Source organism: Delphinus delphis, chromosome 12 (genome assembly GCF_949987515.2).
Source record: "Delphinus delphis chromosome 12, mDelDel1.2, whole genome shotgun sequence".
Taxonomy (NCBI): domain Eukaryota; kingdom Metazoa; phylum Chordata; class Mammalia; order Artiodactyla; family Delphinidae; genus Delphinus; species Delphinus delphis.
In genome coordinates, this window is record NC_082694.2 from 43,961,178 (window position 1) to 43,982,863 (window position 21,686).

Sequence of the window (21,686 nt, forward strand, 5' to 3'; positions counted from 1 at the left end):
GTAAGTAAAGAAACAGAAATGAGATGTATGATTGGAAAGGAGGAGATAAAACTGTCATTTGCTGACAGTATTTTTTTTACTGAGAAAATCCAAGAAAATGAACTGAATAAACTAAATTTTGAAAGGTGGTCAATCAGAAGTGCAGTATACAAAAACTACAGTTTTCCTATTATACACTAGCAATGATCAGGTAGCCAATGTGATAGAAAAAAAATCTATTTCACAAACAAAAACCCAAGGAGGAAAAAAAATCCTACTTAAATGTAAAGACATTTGGGAAATTTTAAAATTTTACTAATGCAAATGTCAGTCTTTATCAAATTAATATTTTAAATAAAATCCTAATAAATCTCAACAAGCTTTTTCATAGAATCTTATAAATATCCTAACATTCATAGAAAAGAGCAGCATGTATGACTAAGCAGGACAATTTACTTGTTATTTATTTATTTTAAGCAGGACAGTTTAGAAAGCAAAAACAAAAGAGCGGGAATTGCTCTAATAGAATCAAGATGCTAATAAAGGTATAGTAATATTTAGAAGGTTTTAATGACATAGGAATAGACAAATGGGTTAAAGGAACAGAATAGACTCCAAAAGTGTATCCACACTTACATGGGAATCTAGTGTGATCATAGAGATCAGTGGGAAACAATAAGCTCTTCAGTAATTGATGTTGGGATAATTGATTATCAATATGGAAAAACTACAAATTTTATTCAAGAGAACCTGCAAGAGTACCAACAAACAACCTGTTAGAGTTTAGCAGGGTTTCTAAAGATAAGAGCAATACACAAAAATTGATTGCATTTACATATCAGTAGTAACCTACTAGCAAATATATTTTAAAAATATTACATTCACACTAACAGCAAAAACTAGAAGGTATTTAAGACTATAGCTAATAAAAGGCCTTCCTAGAGAAAATTATAAAGTGGTTTTGAAAAAGGACTCAATGGATATGATCCCAAAAGCACAGCACCAAAAGCAAAAATAGACAAATAGGATTGCATTAAGCTAAAAAACCTATGTGCAATAAAGGAAACAGTCAACAAAATGAAAAGGCAATCTATGGTAGTTATAAATGTAATTATAGTAATAGATTTTGATCGACCGATAATTATGGAGAACGATGAGTGTATACTGATGTAAACAAACAAACACACGCATAAGTAAATTGAAGATAGGTGAATATCAGATTATTGACATAGTTTCAAAGTATGTCTTCACAAAATAATAATTACAAGAGGAAAATAGTAACTATAATGGAGAAAAGTGGCAGATACCAGTTTAGTCAAATGATAAAAGTTAATATCATCAGTAATGGGCTAAATTGAAATCATGTACCACCTCTAAGGATGCATTGGAGAAGATCAGAGCATCTCTTCTATATTTTTCCTGTCACAGATACATAACCTGAACTTAATTATGAGTAATATACGATTTAATCAGACAAACCCAATTGAAGGACATTCTATGAAAGTACTGGCCTGTAACCTTTTAAAGTGTCTAGGTCATGAATTTCAAGGAAAGATAGAAACTGTTCCAGCTGAAAGAGACTAAAGATTGCAATTCAGATTACTGAATGCAAAGTGTGGTACTGAGCTAGATCCTTTTCCTATAAATCCATTCCTATTTGGAACAACAAACTTGAATAGATTCTAAAGATTGGATTATAATAACTGTATAATTGTTAATCTCCCAATTTTGATAGTTATATGTGTTTGTACAAGATAAATACCAAAATATTTGTGGACTGTTTGGTATCAGGTCAGCAATTCTCAGGTGGTTTAGGAAAAAGACTGTACTTGTCCGTGCAACTTTTCTGTAAGTCTGATACTGCCCCATAGGTCATTTAGTGTCTTTCAGGTTTGTTTGGTTTTTTTTTCCTCTGTGTGCTTTGGATTTTTTTTTTTTTTTTTTTTTTTTTTTTTTTTTTTTTTTGGTGGTACGCGGCCCTCTTACTGCTGTGGCCTCTCCCGTTGCGGAGCACAGGCTCCGGACGCGCAGGCTCAGCGGCCATGGCTCACGGGCCCAGCCGCTCCGCGGCATGTGGGATCTTCCTGGACCGGGGCACGAACCTGTGTCGCCTGCATTGGCAGGCGGACTCTCAACCACTGCGCCACCAGGGAAGCCCTGGAATTTTTTTTTTCCTGTGTATTCAAGTTCACTAATCTTTTGTTATAGTTTCCTATCTTCTGTTAAGCATATGCAATGAATTTTTCATTTCAGATACTGTATATTTTAGCTTTAGAAGTTCCATTTGGGTTTTTAAAAAGTAGTTTACATTTTTCTCCACATAATGTTTGTTTTTTTAAGTCCTTTAGTATATTCATAACAGCTGCTTTGACATTCTTGCCTACTCTTTCCATGGTCTCTTTCATTTCTGGATCTGTTTCTATTAATTGTTTCCATTTTCTTTCCTGGTTACAAATCACTTTTTTTTTTTTTTTTGCTTCTTTGCATGTCTAGTAATTTTTTATTTTATATTGGACATTGTGATTATTACATTGTGGTGTCTGGATCTTGTTCTTTAAGCAGTGTTGAATTTTGTTTTGGCAGGTTGTCAAGTTACTTGCAATCAGCTTAATCCCTTTTTGTTTTGTTTTTTTGCTGTGCTGCATGGCACACGGGATCTTAGTTCCCTGACCAGGGATTGAACTCATGTCCCCTGCAGCGGAAGCACAGAGTCCCAACCACTGGACAGCCAGGGAATTCCCAGCTTGATCCTTTCAGTGCTTGTTTTAACAGCTTTGTTAGGGAGCTTCTGGAATAGCTTTTACTTAACTGCTAGTTTAGTTCCAAGACATGACTCTTCTGAGGTCTCTACTAATGCTCTAGGTGTTTACTCTGGCTGGTCGGAGCTTAAATTCCTCTGCACTTTGTGAGCTTTGGGTGTTGTTTAGCTTCCAGCTTTTCTGTGCTTGTACTCTGCTCAGCCTCCTGGAGTTTCAGGGTACATATGTATAACTTAGTATTTAGCCAAAATCTTAAGGGCATATTTTGGGAGCTTTTTGTTTGTATAGCTCCCTTGTGTCTGGTGTTCTTTAATTCCCTTGAACTCCAAACTTTGTCTCTTCAAGTTCAGCGAGACGTGGGCTACCCCTCCTTATACCTCATTCTGGAAAGTACCTTACTGCTTCGCCAGGGATTACAGTCTTGCTGTTCGAAGTCTGAAAATAGTTATTTTGTATGTTTTGTCCAGTTTTCTAATTCTTGATGGAAAAAGGGCAAATCTGGTACTAACTATTCCTTCCTATTTGATGTTTTAGCTGAGTTTAGTTGTATTATTTTCTCACTTAGTACTATGAGCAATCTCAGTGTAGATGGTTGAGCTGATCCAGTGTCAGGGATTGACAGTATGAATGTGATCAAAGGACAGAAGGATCATTGTTGGGAGGGCTGGCAAGAGAATAGTTGAAGTAAAAGCAATAGTTCTCAGAGTATGGTTTGAGGATCCTTTTAGAGGATCCATAGGAGTTTCCTACTTCCAACTAAATATCCATGTGAAGCTGATTTTTTCTTCATATACATGAACCAAAATAACACAAACAGTAGATTGAATGCAGAAGCAAAGATGAACATCAGCCTCTTAAGTTAAACCAGATATTAAAGAGATTTGTAAAAATAGTGAAACAATGCCAGTCTTCTCACTAAAATTTTTTTTGGTTTGGTATTTGTAAGCATGTAATAGGTTTATTATTTTTTTAATAAGTTAATAAGTAAACAAATAATTGTGAAATTTTCTGTTTTATTTTCTAATACAGTAAATATTGATAAATATAGCCCACAAAAACAGAAGAATTGCTGAAATAAAGCACCATAAAGTGCTGTCTAGGGAAGGAAGTGAAGGCATTAGGAGTGCAATAGACAGTGTAGAAAAAGGAAGGGATTAAGGAATGAGAGGTTTCTGTTCAGTTCCTATTCTCTATTGGATAGGTGTCAATTTCTTTACTTCTCTGCATTCTCGCGTGGACGTGCCTGCAGTTAAAGTCGTAGGATAGTACTCTGTCCCAGCAACTTCTTAGGTTTCTGCTTTATAATACTATGCACTCAGCCCTTGCATAGGGAATCCTGATTTACTGTCTGCCATTTCACCTGGCAATATCTTTTTCTAGTTTGCTCTCCTTGTCCTAATGAGGAGCTAGATCATCCTTACTTATGTTCTGGCATTAACTTACCCTTCTGTTCTGGTGCCACCAGTTTTACTTAAATTTCCCATTCTTTAAACAAAAATTTTAATTAAAAATTTAAATTTTCTTCAGCTTTATTGACATATAGTTGACAAATAAAATTGTAATATACTTAAAGTGTATATAGTGGTGGTTTGATGTATGTATACATGTGAATGGATTCCCACCATCTAGCTAATTAACATGTCCATCACCTCACATTTTTACCTTTGTGTGTGTATGTGTGAACATTTAAGTTCTACACTCTTAATAAATTTCAATTATATAATACAGTAGTTACCATGTCTTACATTAGATCTTTAGGCCTTATTCATCTTGTAGCTGAAAGTTTGTATCCTTTTTTCAACCTCTCCATATTCCCACCCAACTCCCCCGCTCCCAGACGCAGGCAACTGCTTTTCTACTCTCTGTTTCTATGAGTTTGACTTTTTTTTTTTAGATTCTACATATAAGTAAGAATATATAGTATTTTTCTCTTTCTGGCTTATTTCACTTAGCATGATGCCCTCAAGTTTCATCCATGTTTTCACAAATGGCAGGATTTCCTTCTTTCTCATGTCTGAATAATATTCTTCTCTCTGTCTCTCTCTATATATACATGTGTATGTTTGTGTGTGTGTGTGTGTATATATATATATAAATATATATATTTCCTATGTTTTTTATCCGTTTATCTGTTGAAGGACATTTGGGTTGTTTCCATATCTTGGCTATTGCAAATAATGCTGCAGTGAACGTGGGAGTGCCAGTACCTCTTTGAGATCCTGTTTATTTCCTTTGGCTTATATACCCAAAGTGGGATTGCTAGATCATATGTTAGTTCTATTTTTAAGTTTTTGAGGAACCGCCACAGTGGTTGCATCAGTACATTCTCAACAGCAGTGCACAAGGGGTCCATTTTCTCCACATCCTCACCAGCACTTATGTCTTGTCTTTTTGATGATTGCCATTCCAACAGGTGTGAGGCTCTTTGTGGTTCTGATTTGCATTTTCCTGATTATTAGTGATGTTGAGCACCTTTTCATGTACCTGTTGGCCATTTGTATGTCTTTTTTGGAAAAATGCCTATTCAGTTCCTCTGCCCATTTTAAAATCAGATTTTTTTTTTTTGCTATTGAGTTGTATGAATACTTTGTGTATTTTGGACATTAACCCCTATTAGATATATGATTTGCAAATATTTTCTCCCACTCAGTAGTTTACCTTTTCATTTTGTTGATTGTATACATCGCTGTCCAGAAGCTTTTTAGTTTGATGTTAGTCACGCTTGTTTATTTTTGCTTTTGTTGCCTTTGTTTTTGGTGTCATTGAATTTCTCATTCTTAATGGTGTCCTACCTATTATTCTTGTTCAGTTTCTGCTACTTCAAACTCATTCAACCCTTTGTTTTTGTTTTTGTTTTTGCTGTACACGGCCTCTCACTATTGTGGCCTCTCCCGTTGCAGAGCACAGGCTCCGGACACGCAGGCTCAGCAGCCATGGCTCACGGGCCTAGCCGCTCCACGACATGTGGGCTGCTCCCGGACCGGGGTACAAACCCACGTCCCCTGCATTGGCAGGCGGACTCCCAACCACTGTGCCACCAGGGAAGCCCCCCTTTGCTTTTATTGAATCTACAAAGTTTACCCAAGATAAGCGTGTTCTCTTGTGTCATCACTCCACTCTTTAATTTCTCAGGGACATTGCCCACTCAAATATAGTCTCCATTTTCCAGTGAGAAGATACAACATTTATTGGTTATCAGCCTATATTTTACATTCTTGATGTAAATAGATTTATTTGGGTTGTGGAAATATATATACTCAAAAGGAATAAAATGTTATTCATTGCAGGAAGGTGGAGAGACAAAATGAGAATGAAGGGAAACATCTGACTTACATTTTGCCACTGTCTTTGAAATATCAGATGCATTTATATCAATTAAAAGCACAGAATACATGTCAGAGTAATCATATGTCCTTTTAGATCATCTGTTAATGAAGATGAGTACACAGTTTGTTTAAAGAAAAAATGTATTATATGATTATTTTTAGTCATCTATAAGTTGATAGGTATATTTCAATATAACTTTTAAAGTATTTCTTTTTTTATTTCTTACAGTAATCCTAAATCGGAGAGTCAGAGAGTAAATAAAAAAGTCAACAATGATGCCTCACTTAGAATTCATAATCTATCCATTTTGGTGAGACAGATAAAATTTTATTACCAGGTAAGTGGTTCTTTTTTTAATCTAGTATTTTAATAACTCCTTGCATATTCACATTTTTGTGTTGTTTAGTATTAATGACCTAGTATATACTAAATGCTTGTTATATATCAGATACTGGTCTGTTTGCTGGAGGTTGAGCAGTAATAACACAGTTTATTTCTTATGCAATGTTAAAGATGCAAGCATGCACTTCATAATTATCTAATTTACAGATAATTTTTGTATTTTATGAATTTAAAATTTTTTAAATTTCCTGAGAATTTATATAGTGCAACACTTTGTTAGCCTACTAGAATTTTGCCTTTGAACAATATACTTTTTATTCCTTTTTTTAACTTAAATTGGATGCATATTTCAGAGTTTGAACATGAGCATTTTTTTTTAATTTTTTATTTTATTTTATTTTTGGCTGTGTTGGGTCTTTGTTGCTGTGCACAGGCTTTCTCTAGTTGCAAGGAGCGGGGGCATCTCTTCATTGTGGTGTACGGGCTTCCATTGCAGTGGCTTCTGTTGTTGCAGAGTACGGGCTCTAGGCGTGTGGGCTTCAGTAGTTGCAGCACGCAGGCTCAGTAGTTGTGGCGTGCGGGCTCTAGGGCGTGCAGGCTTCAGTAGTTGTGGCGCACGGGCTCAGTAGTTGTGGCGCTGGGCTTAGTTGTCTGTGGCGTGTGGAATGTTCCCAGACCAGGGCTTGAACCTGTGTCACCTGCATTGGCAGGTGGATTCTTGTTTTTTTTTTTTTTTTTGAGGTACGTGGGCCTCTCAGTGTTGTGGCCTCTCCCATTGTGGAGCACAGGCTCTGGACGCGCAGGCTCAGTGGCCATGGCTCACGGGCCCAGCCGCTCCGTGGCATGTGGGATCTTCCTGGACTGGGGCATGAACCTGTGTCCCCTGCATCAGCAGGCGGACTCTCAACCACTGCGCCACCAGGGAAGCCCTTAAGCTGTTCTTATTTTGTATTTTAGTTCTGTTTTTAAACCCCATAAATTAAATATTGAAAGTACTGTTAAATAAATCAAATCAGTGTTCTTTTAGATCAAGCTACATGTTTTCCTTTTTTTCCTCCTCATGGTTTTCTTTTGTTATCTCAGACCTGCCTTTGGTATTATTTTCTTACCGAAGTCATCTTTTGATTGTTTGTTTAGAGAAGGTTTGTTGATAGTAAAGTTTATCAATGTCTGTCTGAAAATGCCTTTATTTCACCCTTGTTCTTGAAAGGTAATTTTATTGGGTATGTAGTTTTAGGTTAACAATTACTTTTCTCTCAGTGTTTTGCAGATTTTTACCTTCTCTCCCTGGAGTCCTTTTTGTTTTGGAGAAACCAGCTATCAGTCAAATATTTGTTCTTAGGTTAAACTGTCCTTTTCTCTCTCCTGGCTGCTACTACTGTCTCTTCTAATATTGCTTCTTTTGTATTAATCTGATATTCCTCAGATATTTTTATTATGTGTATATTAGACTTTCCTACTCTATCCTCCATGCTTATTAAACTTTCTTTTACATTACAGTTTACAGTCTTGTGCTACATCCTGAGTATTTTTTTTCAAGACTATCTCTGCAGTTTGATAATTTGCCCCTCATATCTTCTGTTTAACCCACTGATTAAGTTTTGCCTCTTAGTAATCATGGCTTTCATTTGTAGAAGTTCTGTTTGGTTCTTTTTCATCTGCCTTTTCATTTTGTTTATTAATCATTCTTTTAAAATTTTTTCCTTCCTTTATCTCTTCAGAAATTTTTAAAATGTCTAGTTTTTATTTTATGTTGGATAATTACAAAATCTGAAATCAGATCTATGGGGATCTGAATCTGCCCTTTGTTTTCTGCTTGCTGTTTCTCGTGGTGGTAGCTGTTGTGGCAGTGTGTGTGTGTGTGTGTGTGTGTGTGTGTGTGTATGTGTGTTAATTGTGAGCTCATTTTGTGGGGGGAAGTTTATCTGTGGGAAAATACTTCTGGGTCTGAGCCAAGGATGCATTGCTTCAGAGAGGATTTGTTTCCTTTTGTGTAGCCAAGCCTGAAACACTTTTCATTTAATTTATTTTAAGCAGCTTTATATTATTGTAGAAGCATACTTGTATGCTGTATATAGAAAACTAGAAAAAATGAGAAAATACAAACATAATTTCAGGGCCTGGAGATTACCATTATTAGCACCTGAATATATGTACTTCTGGATCTCTTTTTCTGCATTTGTGTGTTTGTAAATTATGTATTTATGTGTTTACGTATGTATTTTTTAACTGGGACCACATTATCGCAGATTCTTAGGGAAACAACCCTCCTCAATCTCAAGCAAAGGCCAAGAAGAACTGCTTCTTCTGTGTCTTATTTGCAGGGTTCAGTTTTTAATTTTGTTTTATCTTTTGACAGTTACCTTTTTATTTTCTTTTGAGCTAAGTCAATAAATTTTAAAAGATTTTTAAAAAGCTATCCAGTATTTTTGAACTCCTTCCTTCCTTTCTTTCTAATATTTAGTATCCCTCATTGCAGAAATAAAAGTCTGTGCTAGGTTTTTTTTAAACTTAAAAAGTTTTTTTCCTGTATTCCTTCTCTCATTTTCCTCTCTTTGATTTGAGTGAGTTAGGTTCTATGTTATATCTGTTTTGTCTTTTATTCTTATTTTGTGTCAGTATTTCTAGATACATTAAACAAAAGACTAGATAAAGGGGTGCAGTGACTCATTTTGACAATCTTCATCAATCTTGCCCTTATTGGAATGTTGTTAGATCTTTGGTTTCACACTATCTTTAGGGAGATGCAAGTTTTTCTTGAAAATTTTGTGAGACTCCTTGGGAAAGAAGACATAAAAGGCAAGGGGATTTCTTTATCAGAATCTTAAATCATTTGTCAGTGCAACCTAATTCTGTGTTGTCTACTATTGCTTTTTTTTTAACAACTTTATTCAGATATAATTCACGTACTGTATAGCCCATTTAAAGTGTCCTATTCAGTGGTTTTTAGTATATATACAGAGTTATACAACCATCTACACCACCAATTTTGGAACATTTTTACCACCCCAAAAAGAAACCCTGTATCTGTTAGCAGTCACTCCCCATTTCCCCGAACCCTGCATACACACTCATCACCACCACCACCACCCCAACCTTAGGCATCTGCTAATCTATTTTCTGTCTCTATAGACTTGCTTATTGTAGACATTTCATAAAAGTGCAATTGTACAGTATGTGGTCTTTTGTTACTGGCTTCTTTCATTTAGCATAATGATTTCAAGGTTCATCAATGTTGTAGCATGTAGTAATGTTTCATTCTTTTTTATTAAACTACTGTTTTCTTGTTCTTTGTCTTCCTCCTGCCCAAGCTAGGTATTGAAATTGTCTTTGTATTGATCATATTAATTTAATGAAGTTATAGTCGCAGAGATATTTGCCGATGAGTGAATTGTAAAATCCATCAGTTCAATGGTTTAGATAAGAGGTTCTTAGTGGAGGGTGATTTTATCACCTGGGGGACATTTAGCAATGACTAGAGACATTTTTGGTTGTTGTACCTAAGAGTACTACTGGCATTAGTGGATAGAAGCCAGGAATGTGGCTAAGCATCTTGCAATGCACAGGACATTTCCCCGTGATTAAGAATTATCCAGCCCAAACAAACATGTGCCTTTCAAATCCAAAACATTATATCACATTGAATTATAGTTCTCTCAGTAGATGTGCTTAACTTCTATGTCACAGGGACAAAGTGGTATAAAAATCTATCTTAAATTCTGGAGTCCAGATATTTAAAATATTTGCATATTTGTCTTTAATATGACATATATGAAATATTTAATAATGAAATATTTAATAATTTAATTAATGATATAATAATCAAAATGTATTTTATATAGTGTATTTAAATCCTGGCTCTCTGTTATGTAGCAGTTGTATAAATGGTACAGATTACTTCCTTGAGCTTTAACGTCTTCGTCTATAAAATAAAGATAATAATACTTAGCTGGCAGCTGAGCATTACATAAATTAATAGAGATGAACGTCTTGCAGTGTTTCCTGAGCCAGACACAGTTTTAGGTGCTGGGGATGTGGTCGTAAGTGGCAAACATAACAAATAAGATTCCTGTCCTCACAGAGAAGGAGAAACTGGCTAAGCTGACCAAGAAGGAGATACAGGAGGGAAACTAGACAAGCCGTGGTATCACGAAAGCCTACAAAATAAAGTGCTTCTAAAAAGAGGGAATGTCAAAAACATACTTGAGGGAATTGATTGCAAAGGGGCACAGGGAAGCTTTTTGAAATAATGAAAATGTTGACATCATTACTGAAATGGTGGTTTCAAAACTGTGTACATTTGTCAAAACTCATTAAATTGTACACATAAAATTGGTGATTTTTATTGCATGTACATTACACCTCAATAAGTCTGATTTCTAGAAAATGTATATGTCATTGACAACAATTTTTTAAAAAGGGCAAAGGAGCTGTTCTAGATGAAGGGAGACTAAAGAGGTGTAACAAGTGGAGACAGTGTATCTTTGGTTGGATTCTGAATCTCTCCCCCCAAAAGCTATAAAGAATATTTTGATGGAAAATGTGGAAATATGAATGTGGATTATATATTAAAATGTATTGTATCAATGTTAAAAATAAATTATCTAGCCCAAAATGTTAGTTGTGCTAAAATTGAGAAGCCCAAATGTTAATAGTGCCAAGATGATATTATTATTAATGATTTGATTTGTCTTGACTGTCACCATTTTTTAGACACACCTGTAAATATTTCATTAACATTTGCAGGATGACCACTTACACCCTTTTCTTTTAATTAATCTAAGTTTGAATATCAGTGAACTATTGTAACTTAGAGCTAGAAGTGATTGAGTATCTTAACATTTTGTCAACGTAGTTTCAGATACTTAAAATATTACTGAGTGTTGAAATTCTGCTTGTACCACTGAACCAGTTTACCAAACCCTCTCTACCCGCTCCCTTTCATGCTTCATAGTCTTCCATAAAATCTTTCTAAGGCACTTCTAGGGTATCTTCAGAAATAGGTCATCCATCTTATTTACATGATTAATTGACTTACTAAAATGATTTTTTATTTTCATGTGTAAAACCAAGATAGACATGACCCAGTTTAATATATTGACAGATTTCAAATTAAAGGCCGAATCAGTGCAGTTATTGTCATCTGTTAAATTACCTGACTGTTGGGAAAACCAAAAATTTCCCTGAAAATCTTTCTCAAACAATCAAAAGTATTTTGTTGTATCTCGTACGCCCCTCAGAAAAAGTATTTGAGGTAAAATATTTTGTACATTTTGATTGTCTGACTCGCAGAAGGAGTAAGTTTGGGTAGGTTAAAATTCACAAATGTATGATGTCTCCAGGTTTGTTTGTTTTTTAATATGTTGTTAAGCATCAAGATCATCTCGCAAAAATGATTCTTAGGGAGGAAGAAAATTGACAGAATACCCTGAGATGATTGTTAGTGGGGGGAATTATTTCAGTGAATCTTTTCAGTGATGATAAGTTAATTTAAGTGTTAGTATTCTTCCCTTTCTTATTTTAATGATGTGGAATATGTAAAAGCTCAGTAAAAATTACAATATTCAGATTGCCCTTCTTTTCTGCTGCCTTTCATTGAATGCCAAGGCATTGAAGCTATAGTGATAAACAGGACAGGCTGTAGCCCTGTTCTCTAGTAGAGGGATAATAGACAAGTAAATAACTAAATCAAATAATTTTGATTGTGATAAATAAGGACAGTGAATGTGAGAGGTCTTGAGAGCAGTAACTGGTAACTTTAGATTATCAGAAAGATTGTTGAACACTTCATTACGTTTAAGTGGCAATTCAGACCTTTTCAAATAATGGCTTGATACATAGCAAGCATCTCTTTTTGTCTTGCAAATAAATATTTAAAAATTTTCAAGTCAGAAAATAAGTAAATTATAGCTGTTATGGAAAATTACCTTGGTGCTTTGATTTTTTTTTTAAGTTATTTTTATTCCTGTGGATGAAGGCAAGAAGGTGAATTTGATTATCAGAGACACAGTCTACAAGTAAAAATCTTAGTCCACTTTTAGAATTCTGTCAGCAGCCGTTGTTTGGTATGACTGCACAAGCTGCAGTTTAAATAAATACTAAAAGAAGCAAGGTGGTTCTTCAGCCACCATTAAAATAATGAACTGAATCATTTGAGGCCTAAAAGACAAGAACACTTTACAATTAATAAATTTATTAGGAAGTTTTTGCATGTTTGACGTCACTAATAGTAAAAGTAAAAATTAGGTCTAGTACCATTAATTTAGTTGCCAGAGAAAGCAGGTACTTTTTAAGGTTTTTCTTTAACATCTGTTATAATAAGCAACATTTGGAGTATTTTTGATACTTTGGTCAGATTTTCTTTTCTTTTAACATCATTCATTTAATTTTTTTCTACATGCTACTAAAATATAATAAAATAGTCTTAATTCTTTTCACTAGTAACACGGATAAAATGCTAAATACAAATAGTATGATAAATGTAATTATGTTTGAGTTTTTAAAACAGATTTAGAGTCCCAAAGGAGAGACTGTCATTCCAGTATATTCTAGAAATCTTTGAAGCCCATATTTAGTACCTTAGAAATGTATAGTTTTAGTTTTAGTATTTTGTTCAATGTGATTCAAAAAGGGAAATGAGCCCAGACCTTTCCCAGAAGTATTGTTTAAGTTCTTACTGTGAAGGAAGTATTATGGGTAACTTGTAGGAAGAAGGAGAAACCTGGTTTAAGTTGTCTTTGAATAGTCTCTAGGGTCTGTCTGGCACAAACTTGAAATAGTCTTTCTTAAGTGCTTTAGCAACATGAATTTCAATTCACAGAAACTTGTGTATCAGTTTTAAAAGTTTCTAAACTAAAACTAAAAAAATAGTTAATATACCATTTTTATAGAAAAGTTATACAAAGCCAATTAAAAATAATAGGAATGAAATGACTTGTATCTTTCAAAGCACTTCTGTTATTTTCCTATTAAGATAATCTCTGCCATTCTTTCTTGTTCTGTCTTTATTTTTATTAATTATTGATGTTCTGCAAATTTTTCTGGACTGTCTTCATACCAGGATAGATTTTCTACCAATTCAGTGAAGCTTTGCTTTAGTGGTCTTGAAAATTCTCAAATTCTCTATATTTGAATATTTGCATATCTTTCAAAACTTGCATCCTTCTCCTTATCTCCACCTCTTGTTCCCTGGTTTCATTTTATTGTTAGCCCTTATCACCAAAAACATTTACTTATTTTCTTTCTACCCCTTCAAAAATGTAAATTCCATGGGAGCAAGGATTTTTGTTTCTTCATTGCTTTATTTCCAGTACCTAGAATAATGTCTGACAGATAATAAACATGCAATAAATATTTGTTGAATGAGTGGCTGTCCTGATTTTCTCAAAACTTTCTCCACTTTCTATTGTATTGCTAAAACTCTTTCTTTTTCTATACTTTTTTTTTTTTTTTTTTTTTTTTTTTGCGGTACGCGGGCCTCTCACTGTTGTGGCCTCTCCGGTTGTGGAGCACAGGCTCCGGACGCAAAGGCTCAGTGGCCATGGCTCATGGACCCAGCCGCTCCGCGGCATGTGGGATCTTCCTGGACCCGGGCACGAACCCGTGTCCCCTGCATCGGCAGGCGGACTCTCAACCACTGCACCACCAGGGAAGCCCTATACATTTTTAAATAGGTTTCTCATTACTTTACTAACAAATTGAAGTCTCTTCACTTATTCATTTACATATGTTATCATTCTTAACCCATTAATTAACAACAAATTAATTGTTGCTCCTGCTTAACAAAGTAGTATTTATCTTGGACTAAGTTATGTATTGTTTTTCCATTTCTTAGCACCTTAATAATGAACATCTTTAGAGCTAGGTGAAGTCTGGGAAGTCTCAGGATGTTAGAGTAGAGCTTTAACAATAACAATCAGTTTTTTTAACCTCTGATTTCTTTTATGTCTTGTGTATTTTTTAATGTTACTTGTAAGATTGGAATTGGGAAATAGGAATTTTTACAAAAATGTAGCTAGAATTCTCTGAAGAACCCAAAGAACCAAATAGAGGTTTTAGAATAATTTGGGTTTTTAAAATTTGTATAATTTTCAGCTGCCTTACCTAATATTAGCACTTTCAGACATAACAAAATCAGTACTTGGAGATAAAGTAAAAGGTAGATTTTTTTTTCATTAACTCTAATATTTAATAACCATCATTTGGGCTTCCCTGGTGGTGCAATGGTTAAGAATCTGCCTGCCAATGCAGGGGACACGGGTTCGATCCCTGGTACGGGAAGATCCCACATGCTGCGGGGCAGCTAAGCCCATGCGCCACAACGACTGAGCCTGTGCTCTAGAGCCTGCGAGCCACAACTACTGAGTCCGCATGCCACAACTACTGAAGCTGGCACGCCTAGAGCCTGTGCTCTGCAACAAGAGAAGCCTCCACGATGAGAAGCCCGTGCACCGCAATGAAGAGTAGCCCCTGCTTGCTGCAACTAGAGAAAGCCCACGCGTAGCAATGAAGACCCAGCGCAGCCAAAAATAAAAAAATAAATTTGTTAAAAAATAATAACCACCATTTAAAAAAACTTTACACTTTTGTTTCACTTCTTACCCTTCTCAGCAAAAGTCACACACATAGTAAGTCAAGGAGCTGAAATTTAAGCCTAAGTTTTCTGACTTGACTCTACCATAGTACTCTATACTAGGCATTCACATTCCACCATACTAGAGTACATCTTTAGATACACAGAGGTACGTTTGAATTTGCTTCATCCAAATATAATCAAACGTGATAGTGTACAGGTTAAGCAAACTGTATTAACACAGGAGGTCACTGATGGTACCATATGATGAAAGAATATATGAGATTGCTTTTATCTTTGTGGAGAGACTAAGATAGCATTAGAGAATGAGGTATTAGAATAGGCAGGAAGTGGGGAGCCACCTGAGGAAGAGGATGTAAGAAAGAGGTGGTGAACCATATTAAAGATTAGTACCTATTTGGACAATTTCCTTATAACTCTGCCAACATAGAATGTTACATGGTACATCAATAAAATAGATTGTCTTGACTTAGATTATCTCCACTAAAAAGGATATAAACAAAACAATGATTGCTTTTTTTTTTTTTTTTTTTTTTTTTTGCGGTACGCGGGCCTCTCACTGTTGTGGCCTCTCCCATTGTGGAGCACAGGCTCCGGACGCGCAGGCTCAGCAGCCATGGCTCACGGGCCCAGCCGCTCCACGGCATGGGGGATCTTCCCGGACCGGGGCACGAACCCATGTCTCCTGCATCAGCAGGTGGACTCTCAACCACTGCGCCACCAGGGAAGCCCAATGATTGCTTTTTTTAATGCATCTCTCTTATTTATGCTTTCTTTTAAGTATGTACAAATATAGTCCTGAAAATTTTGCTTTAGGGCAAGGAAACTAAAAATTGCAATTAATTTGAAATTTATTTCTTTAAGTCCATTTAGCTGTTACATACTTGGCTATAGAATATTTTATCTTGGCATAACTTGCTTTTAACTGGAAAACTCATTTATTAAATATCCAAACTCAGTATCAATCCTTGGAATAAGTGATTTTAGCAATTTTTGACACTTACTATTCTTAACTGTATTTACTAATGTGATGCACATACTGAATATGTAGTTTTCTCTAAATGTGTGCATATTTTTGGTGTTAGTTTTTTTAAGACTAGTAAATATAACACTGAAGAAATTTTTTGAAACTTTCTAATACATATCTGAAAGAAATTACAGATAAAAGATCAATTCTACCTAGCCTCTGGTGTCATGTCACACTCTGGCTATAGGAAACCGCTTTTGAGGATCTAGAATCACACATCTTTAAAAAAGTAATAAAGGTTAACTTTTCATGGTTATTTGCTTCCTCATCATAGTGTTAAGGAAAGAATGATTCAGAAGGAATTGAATACTTAACAAAAAATTATTCCTCAGCAACTAGTTATGTCTGAATGTGTAGTGAAAGCCAAATTGTAAAGACACTCACAGTTATTTCATAATCTTGCAAAGATTCAGTATTATCACATTAAACTAATCAATCCTGTAGTCTAATTCATCCCAGACCCTTTGTAGCATGTCATTTTTAGTAGTTATAGTGATAGACATGATGTGTTCTCTCATTTCCTCAAAGAAGAGGTAGTATAAACAGAAGATGCATACTTAGTGTATAACTAAAATGAATAATTTGGAGGCATTCAATTTTCTGAATCATCCTGTACCATCAGAATTTGTATATACTCTTGTCACAAAAAGTTTGACAGAAGTCAAAGGAAGTAAAACATGAATTGTAGATAGGAGAGAAATAACGAGTCACTGAGGAAGAGCTCACTTTCATGAAATACTCGTAAGATAGGATTTTTAATGAACTAACTAGCTTTCTTAATTTTACTATCAGTTGATTTTTTAGTTCTCTCAGAGAGAAGTAACAAAAAAAACTCAAGATACACACACTTGATCTTTTAATTGAGGAAAGTTGTTTAATTATCTAATACCTAAAATTCAGATTTCCAAATAATAGGTATTAGACCAGTTCAACTTGGACACTTATTTGATGGACATTTGATATGTTTATTAACTTAAGCCTATCTGATAATTATAATTTTAGTTATTTAATTCATTAACTTATAGTTACAAAAGATTTAAGACTTTTTAGACATCTTTTTTTTCACATTTTTTAAGCTTTTTAATTGCAGTATACCTCTGTAGGTAAAGTATGCCTACAGAGATGTGCACGAATCATAAGTTACAGCTTGTTGAGTAATTATCCTGTCAGCATTACCCATATAACAACCTTTGGGTATCTTTTTATAGGAGACTTTGCAGCAGTTGATTATGATGTCTTTGCCAAATGTCTTAATCATTGGCAAAAATCCCTTTTCTGGTAAGTATTAAAATTAGCATAATGTGATAATAAAGTCTTATCTTTGTGTAATATTATGATGCTTACCAAGATCTTGCTAATTTCCATTAACTCACTAGGTTTTTTGTGAGTCTATAGGGAAAGTTGGAGGTGATATTCCATTTTATATAGAGAAAGTAAACAGAATGTTTGTAAGTCGTAGATGGGATCAGACATACATTTTACATTAAGTCTAGTGTTTTTTTTTTTACTCTACCAAGTCGATACTTTTCTGTGATGATTTTTAGTGTCTTATAAACAAGTATAGAAGATAAGTACAGCAGTTATAAGCTTAAAAGAACATAACCTTAGAAAAGAAGTGATTTTGAAATAATTTCTAGGTTTTATAGCTACTATCTACCATTGCCAAAGTTGTTTGAATCTGAGGTTTTACTGATTGATATGTTGTAATTTATATTAAACTACTTTTGAGTGGAAAAAAGATGAGAAGCAGTTTCTTAGATAATTTAAATTATTTTCTTCAAAGTTTCTGCCCTTTACCAGATTTTAAGTGCGACATGTTCAGGGTTTTAATTTTTGAACAGTTGGGGAAATTAGCAGCTACCTAACAGTTTCAACAAAGGACTTATTCTTACAGGCATGTAACCCAAATCAAGTATATCTTCTCCAATTCCCAGTCTCACCCTCAGTCAAAACAAACAAAAATAAAACCAAAATAAAAACGAAATCCAAGCAGCTGTTTTCATTGAGCAAACTACAAATTAGATGGGGTGAATTAGGAGTTTAGATACTCTTTCGAGATATTCTGGAATATTTTAATATACAAATAAAAAATGTAAAAAACATTTTGTATGTAGAATGGAATTGTTTTCAATTCCACATGCATTTAATAATTACTTACCAAGTTAGAGGGACCAGGAATATAAAGAAAATGGTTTATGCTCTGGAGGGTCTTGTGTTGTGGCGAGAGATACACAGATTACTGGGAAATCATGTAATAATTAGTGCAAAGTAGAGAGATGTAAGAATGTTAAGGCTTATAAAATATGGAGCCATTGATTATTCTTAAAGTTGGTAGATTAGTGAGGGTTGGAGACCATTGGTGGTTGGGTCAGGGAAGACAACACAGAGATGTTAGAGCTGTGCCTAGGATTGTGATTAGATTAGTAAGTAGTTCATTAGAGGGACGAAGGGTAGGGAAGAAAGACAGGCAGAGGGAGTAACAGAAGTTAAGGCAGTGGTGTGTGTATATATGTATGTATATTTGGGGAAGCGTGATTAGTGTGGCTAAGAAGGTAGGTTGTTTCATGGAGAGTAGGAGGAAATGTTTGAGAAGACAGATTGGCCTGATGGTGAAATTCTGGCCAGAGAAGTGACTTTTTTTTTGTCAGCTGAATGTTTTAAGAAAATTTGAATTGAATGCTGTTGGACAGTGAATGTACTGTCCAGTTCTGTTACAGACCATAAACTTTATTCAGCTTGTTATATACATTTATTTTACCAGCCTCACCGTAACTGATATTTAAGTTTTTGATTTTCATGAATCTACGCAGGGGAAAGCCATTTACATTTTATAGGTAGATGAATCATATAAGGTCAGTGTTTCAGAAAGAAAACGCCAATAGGCCTAAGACCTATTAGGAACAATTTTGGCTGGCTGTGGCATGTCTCTATAGTAGAGGTTCCTAATTTGGTATGCTGGTGTAGTATAATGACGTACGGAGAAGTAGTGGATTTAGAGTTAGCATCCTTTATCACACAGAGCTTTGAAAGCTGTTTTATCTGTACTGCAGCCCTTCAAAATTCCTCTTACCATATTGTGCACACACAGAGCTGCTTTTCTGAATTCTCCACTGCACTTATAAACTTAATCCCTTGGTCAAGTTGTTGTGAATATCACCTCTAGAAGTAATACTACCACTCTAAGAGAGTTGAACTAAAGTAAAATGTTGTACTTAGTAGTTGTTTTTATTTCAGAACAAGGCACAGAAGAAGTTAAAAAGTTGCTTTTACTTTTACTGGGTTGCGCAGTTCAGGTAAGTTAAAATAATTCTTCGTATTTTTATTTTAATAACTTTTTATAAATTTTTCAGGCTCTAGTTTCTGAAAGACTTAAGGATGGGCCACTGGTGTTCAAAGTCCAGTCAGAAAATTTTAAATAACTGTATAACCTCCTAAGGAGAAGGTTTTTGAAGAAAAACACTCATTCTGTTACTTTATTTCAAACTTTAGTTATATTATCAGGTAGTCATAATCATTTAAAACATTTAATTCTTTTTTTTTATTCGAGGCTTTTAAAGGCCCCAGCTTTTCAAGTTTCCCTAGAGGTACCCTTAAAAACCTCTCCCAGAACATCCTATGATTTATGCACGCATGTGTGTGTGTTACAGAAGGGAAGAGGATTGATGATCAAAAGGAGGCAGAAATTATGAAATCACGATAATCTGCTGGCTTAGGAATCAATTAATGTAATAGAATTAGAAGTAACTTTAGTGCCCATAACACTTTAAAAACTGTATATAAAGATAAAAGAGAGCTTAATTTTAAGTGGAAAAAAGTTTGCTGCTGATGATTTAGTCTTCACAAGAGTCTTTATAGTTGGAAGTGAAACTGTTTATAGTTCTGTTTTTAACACCATACTCTCTTTATGCTCTAGAGCTGGGCTGTCAGTAGAATAGCCACTAGCCACGTGTTGCTATTTAAGTTTAAGTTAGTTACAATTGAATAAAATTACAGTTTCAGTTTCTCAGTTGCACTAGCTATATTTCAATAGTCAGTAGCCACAGTTAGCTAGTGAGTACTTGTATTGGACAACACTGATATTCTGATTATTCAACTTCAAAGTGAATCTTCTCATTCTATCTTTTTTCCGTCTTGGTACTCTTTCTCGTTTCTAGCCTTCAAGAACCTATCAACTTCATTCGATATTCTTTAAGAAAACCTAACCTATTTATAAAACATTTTCAGAATTCTTAAAACTTTCAGAGTTTGAACAGAGGTGAGATTTAGTACAAATTGTGGGTATTTTAAGGTAAAGGAAGAATTCTCATTGATCTGTGTTGAGACTGTGTTACAGGGTGAGCTTTTAAAGGTAGTATAAATAAACAGTGGCTCTAGGACTTAGAAAAGGGAAGTGTATGTGTTTAAACTGAAGGCAGACAAAGATATGGCAGTTGAATTGGGGGACCCTTCAGTGAGTCATACTTATTATAACCCTGCCATTTTATATATGTTCACTGGCTCAAACTATACATAAGTCACTTTTGGAAGCATAACATTTAAAAATTGGGGTTACCATACCTAAAAAGTTAGTTATTTTATATATGCCACAAATGTACTACCCGAAAGTCATTCTTAATTGTTCTCACTATGCCTGTCAAATATTATTTACTAGACCAAAAAAATTCTTGTTTTTAAACCTGGTAGTTTTTATCACATCCCTCCAAAACTCTGACTTCCTAGTCATAGATGGGAACTGTACATTTCTCATAATTTAATTTTAAATTTAATTTAAAATTAATTTAATTTAATTTTAAATTTCATTGAATTTCTATATCATCCTAATAATTTTGCTTTTATAGGATAAGGAACTTTCTGCACTGATAGAAATGTGCTTAATTAAATTAAATTTTATGGAAGTAGAAATAAAATATTATGATGTACACTAATCATTAGAGAAATGCAAATCAAAACTACAGTGAGGTATCACCTCACACCAGTCAGAATGGCCATCATCAAAAAATGTACAAAGAATAAATGCTGGAGAGGGTGTGGAGAAAAGGGAACCCTCTTGCACTGTTGGTGGGAATGTAAATTGATACAGCCACTATGGAGAACAGCATGGATGTTCCTTAAAAACCTAAAAATAGAGATACCATATGACCGAGCAATCCCACTGCTGGGCATATACCCCGAGAAAACCATAATTCAAAAAGAGTCATGTACCACAATGTTCATTGCAGCTCTATTTACAATGGCCAGGACATGGAAGCAACCTAGGTTTCCATCGACAGATGAATGGGTAAAGAAGATGTGGCACATATATACAATGAAATATTACTCAGCCATAAAAAGAAACAAAACTGAGTTATTTGTAGTGAAGTGGATGGACCTGGACCTAGAGTCTGTCATACAGTGTGAAGTAAGTCAGAAAGAGAAAAACAAATACTGTATGCTAACATATATATGGAATCTAAAAAAAAAAAATGGTTCTGATGAACCTAGGGGCAGGACAGGAGTAAAGACACAGATGTAGAGAATGGACTTGAGGACACGGGGAGGGGGAAGGGTAAGCTGGGACGAAATGAGAGAGTAGCACTGACATATATACACTACCAAATGTAGAATAGATAGCTAGTGGGAAGCAGCCGCATGGCCCAGGGAGATCAGCTTGGTGCTTTGT

The 21,686-nt window shown here is 34.8% G+C and overlaps 1 protein-coding gene across 11 annotated transcripts in view; it reads left to right on the top strand.

The window, feature by feature from the left end:
* CCDC88A (coiled-coil domain containing 88A) overlaps positions 1–21,686 on the top strand; it is a 193,893-nt gene that overhangs the window by 90,208 nt on the left and 81,999 nt on the right. For 10 of the 11 annotated variants that reach the window (XM_060026582.1, XM_060026583.1, XM_060026585.1 and 7 more), the window contains 3 exons: positions 6,294–6,402; positions 17,236–17,305; positions 19,262–19,320. In XM_060026582.1, coding sequence (XP_059882565.1) covers positions 6,294–6,402; positions 17,236–17,305; positions 19,262–19,320 — 238 coding nt within the window. The remainder of the gene's footprint in view (positions 1–6,293; positions 6,403–17,235; positions 17,306–19,261; positions 19,321–21,686) is intronic. The other variant, XM_060026584.1, reaches the window with a different exon arrangement.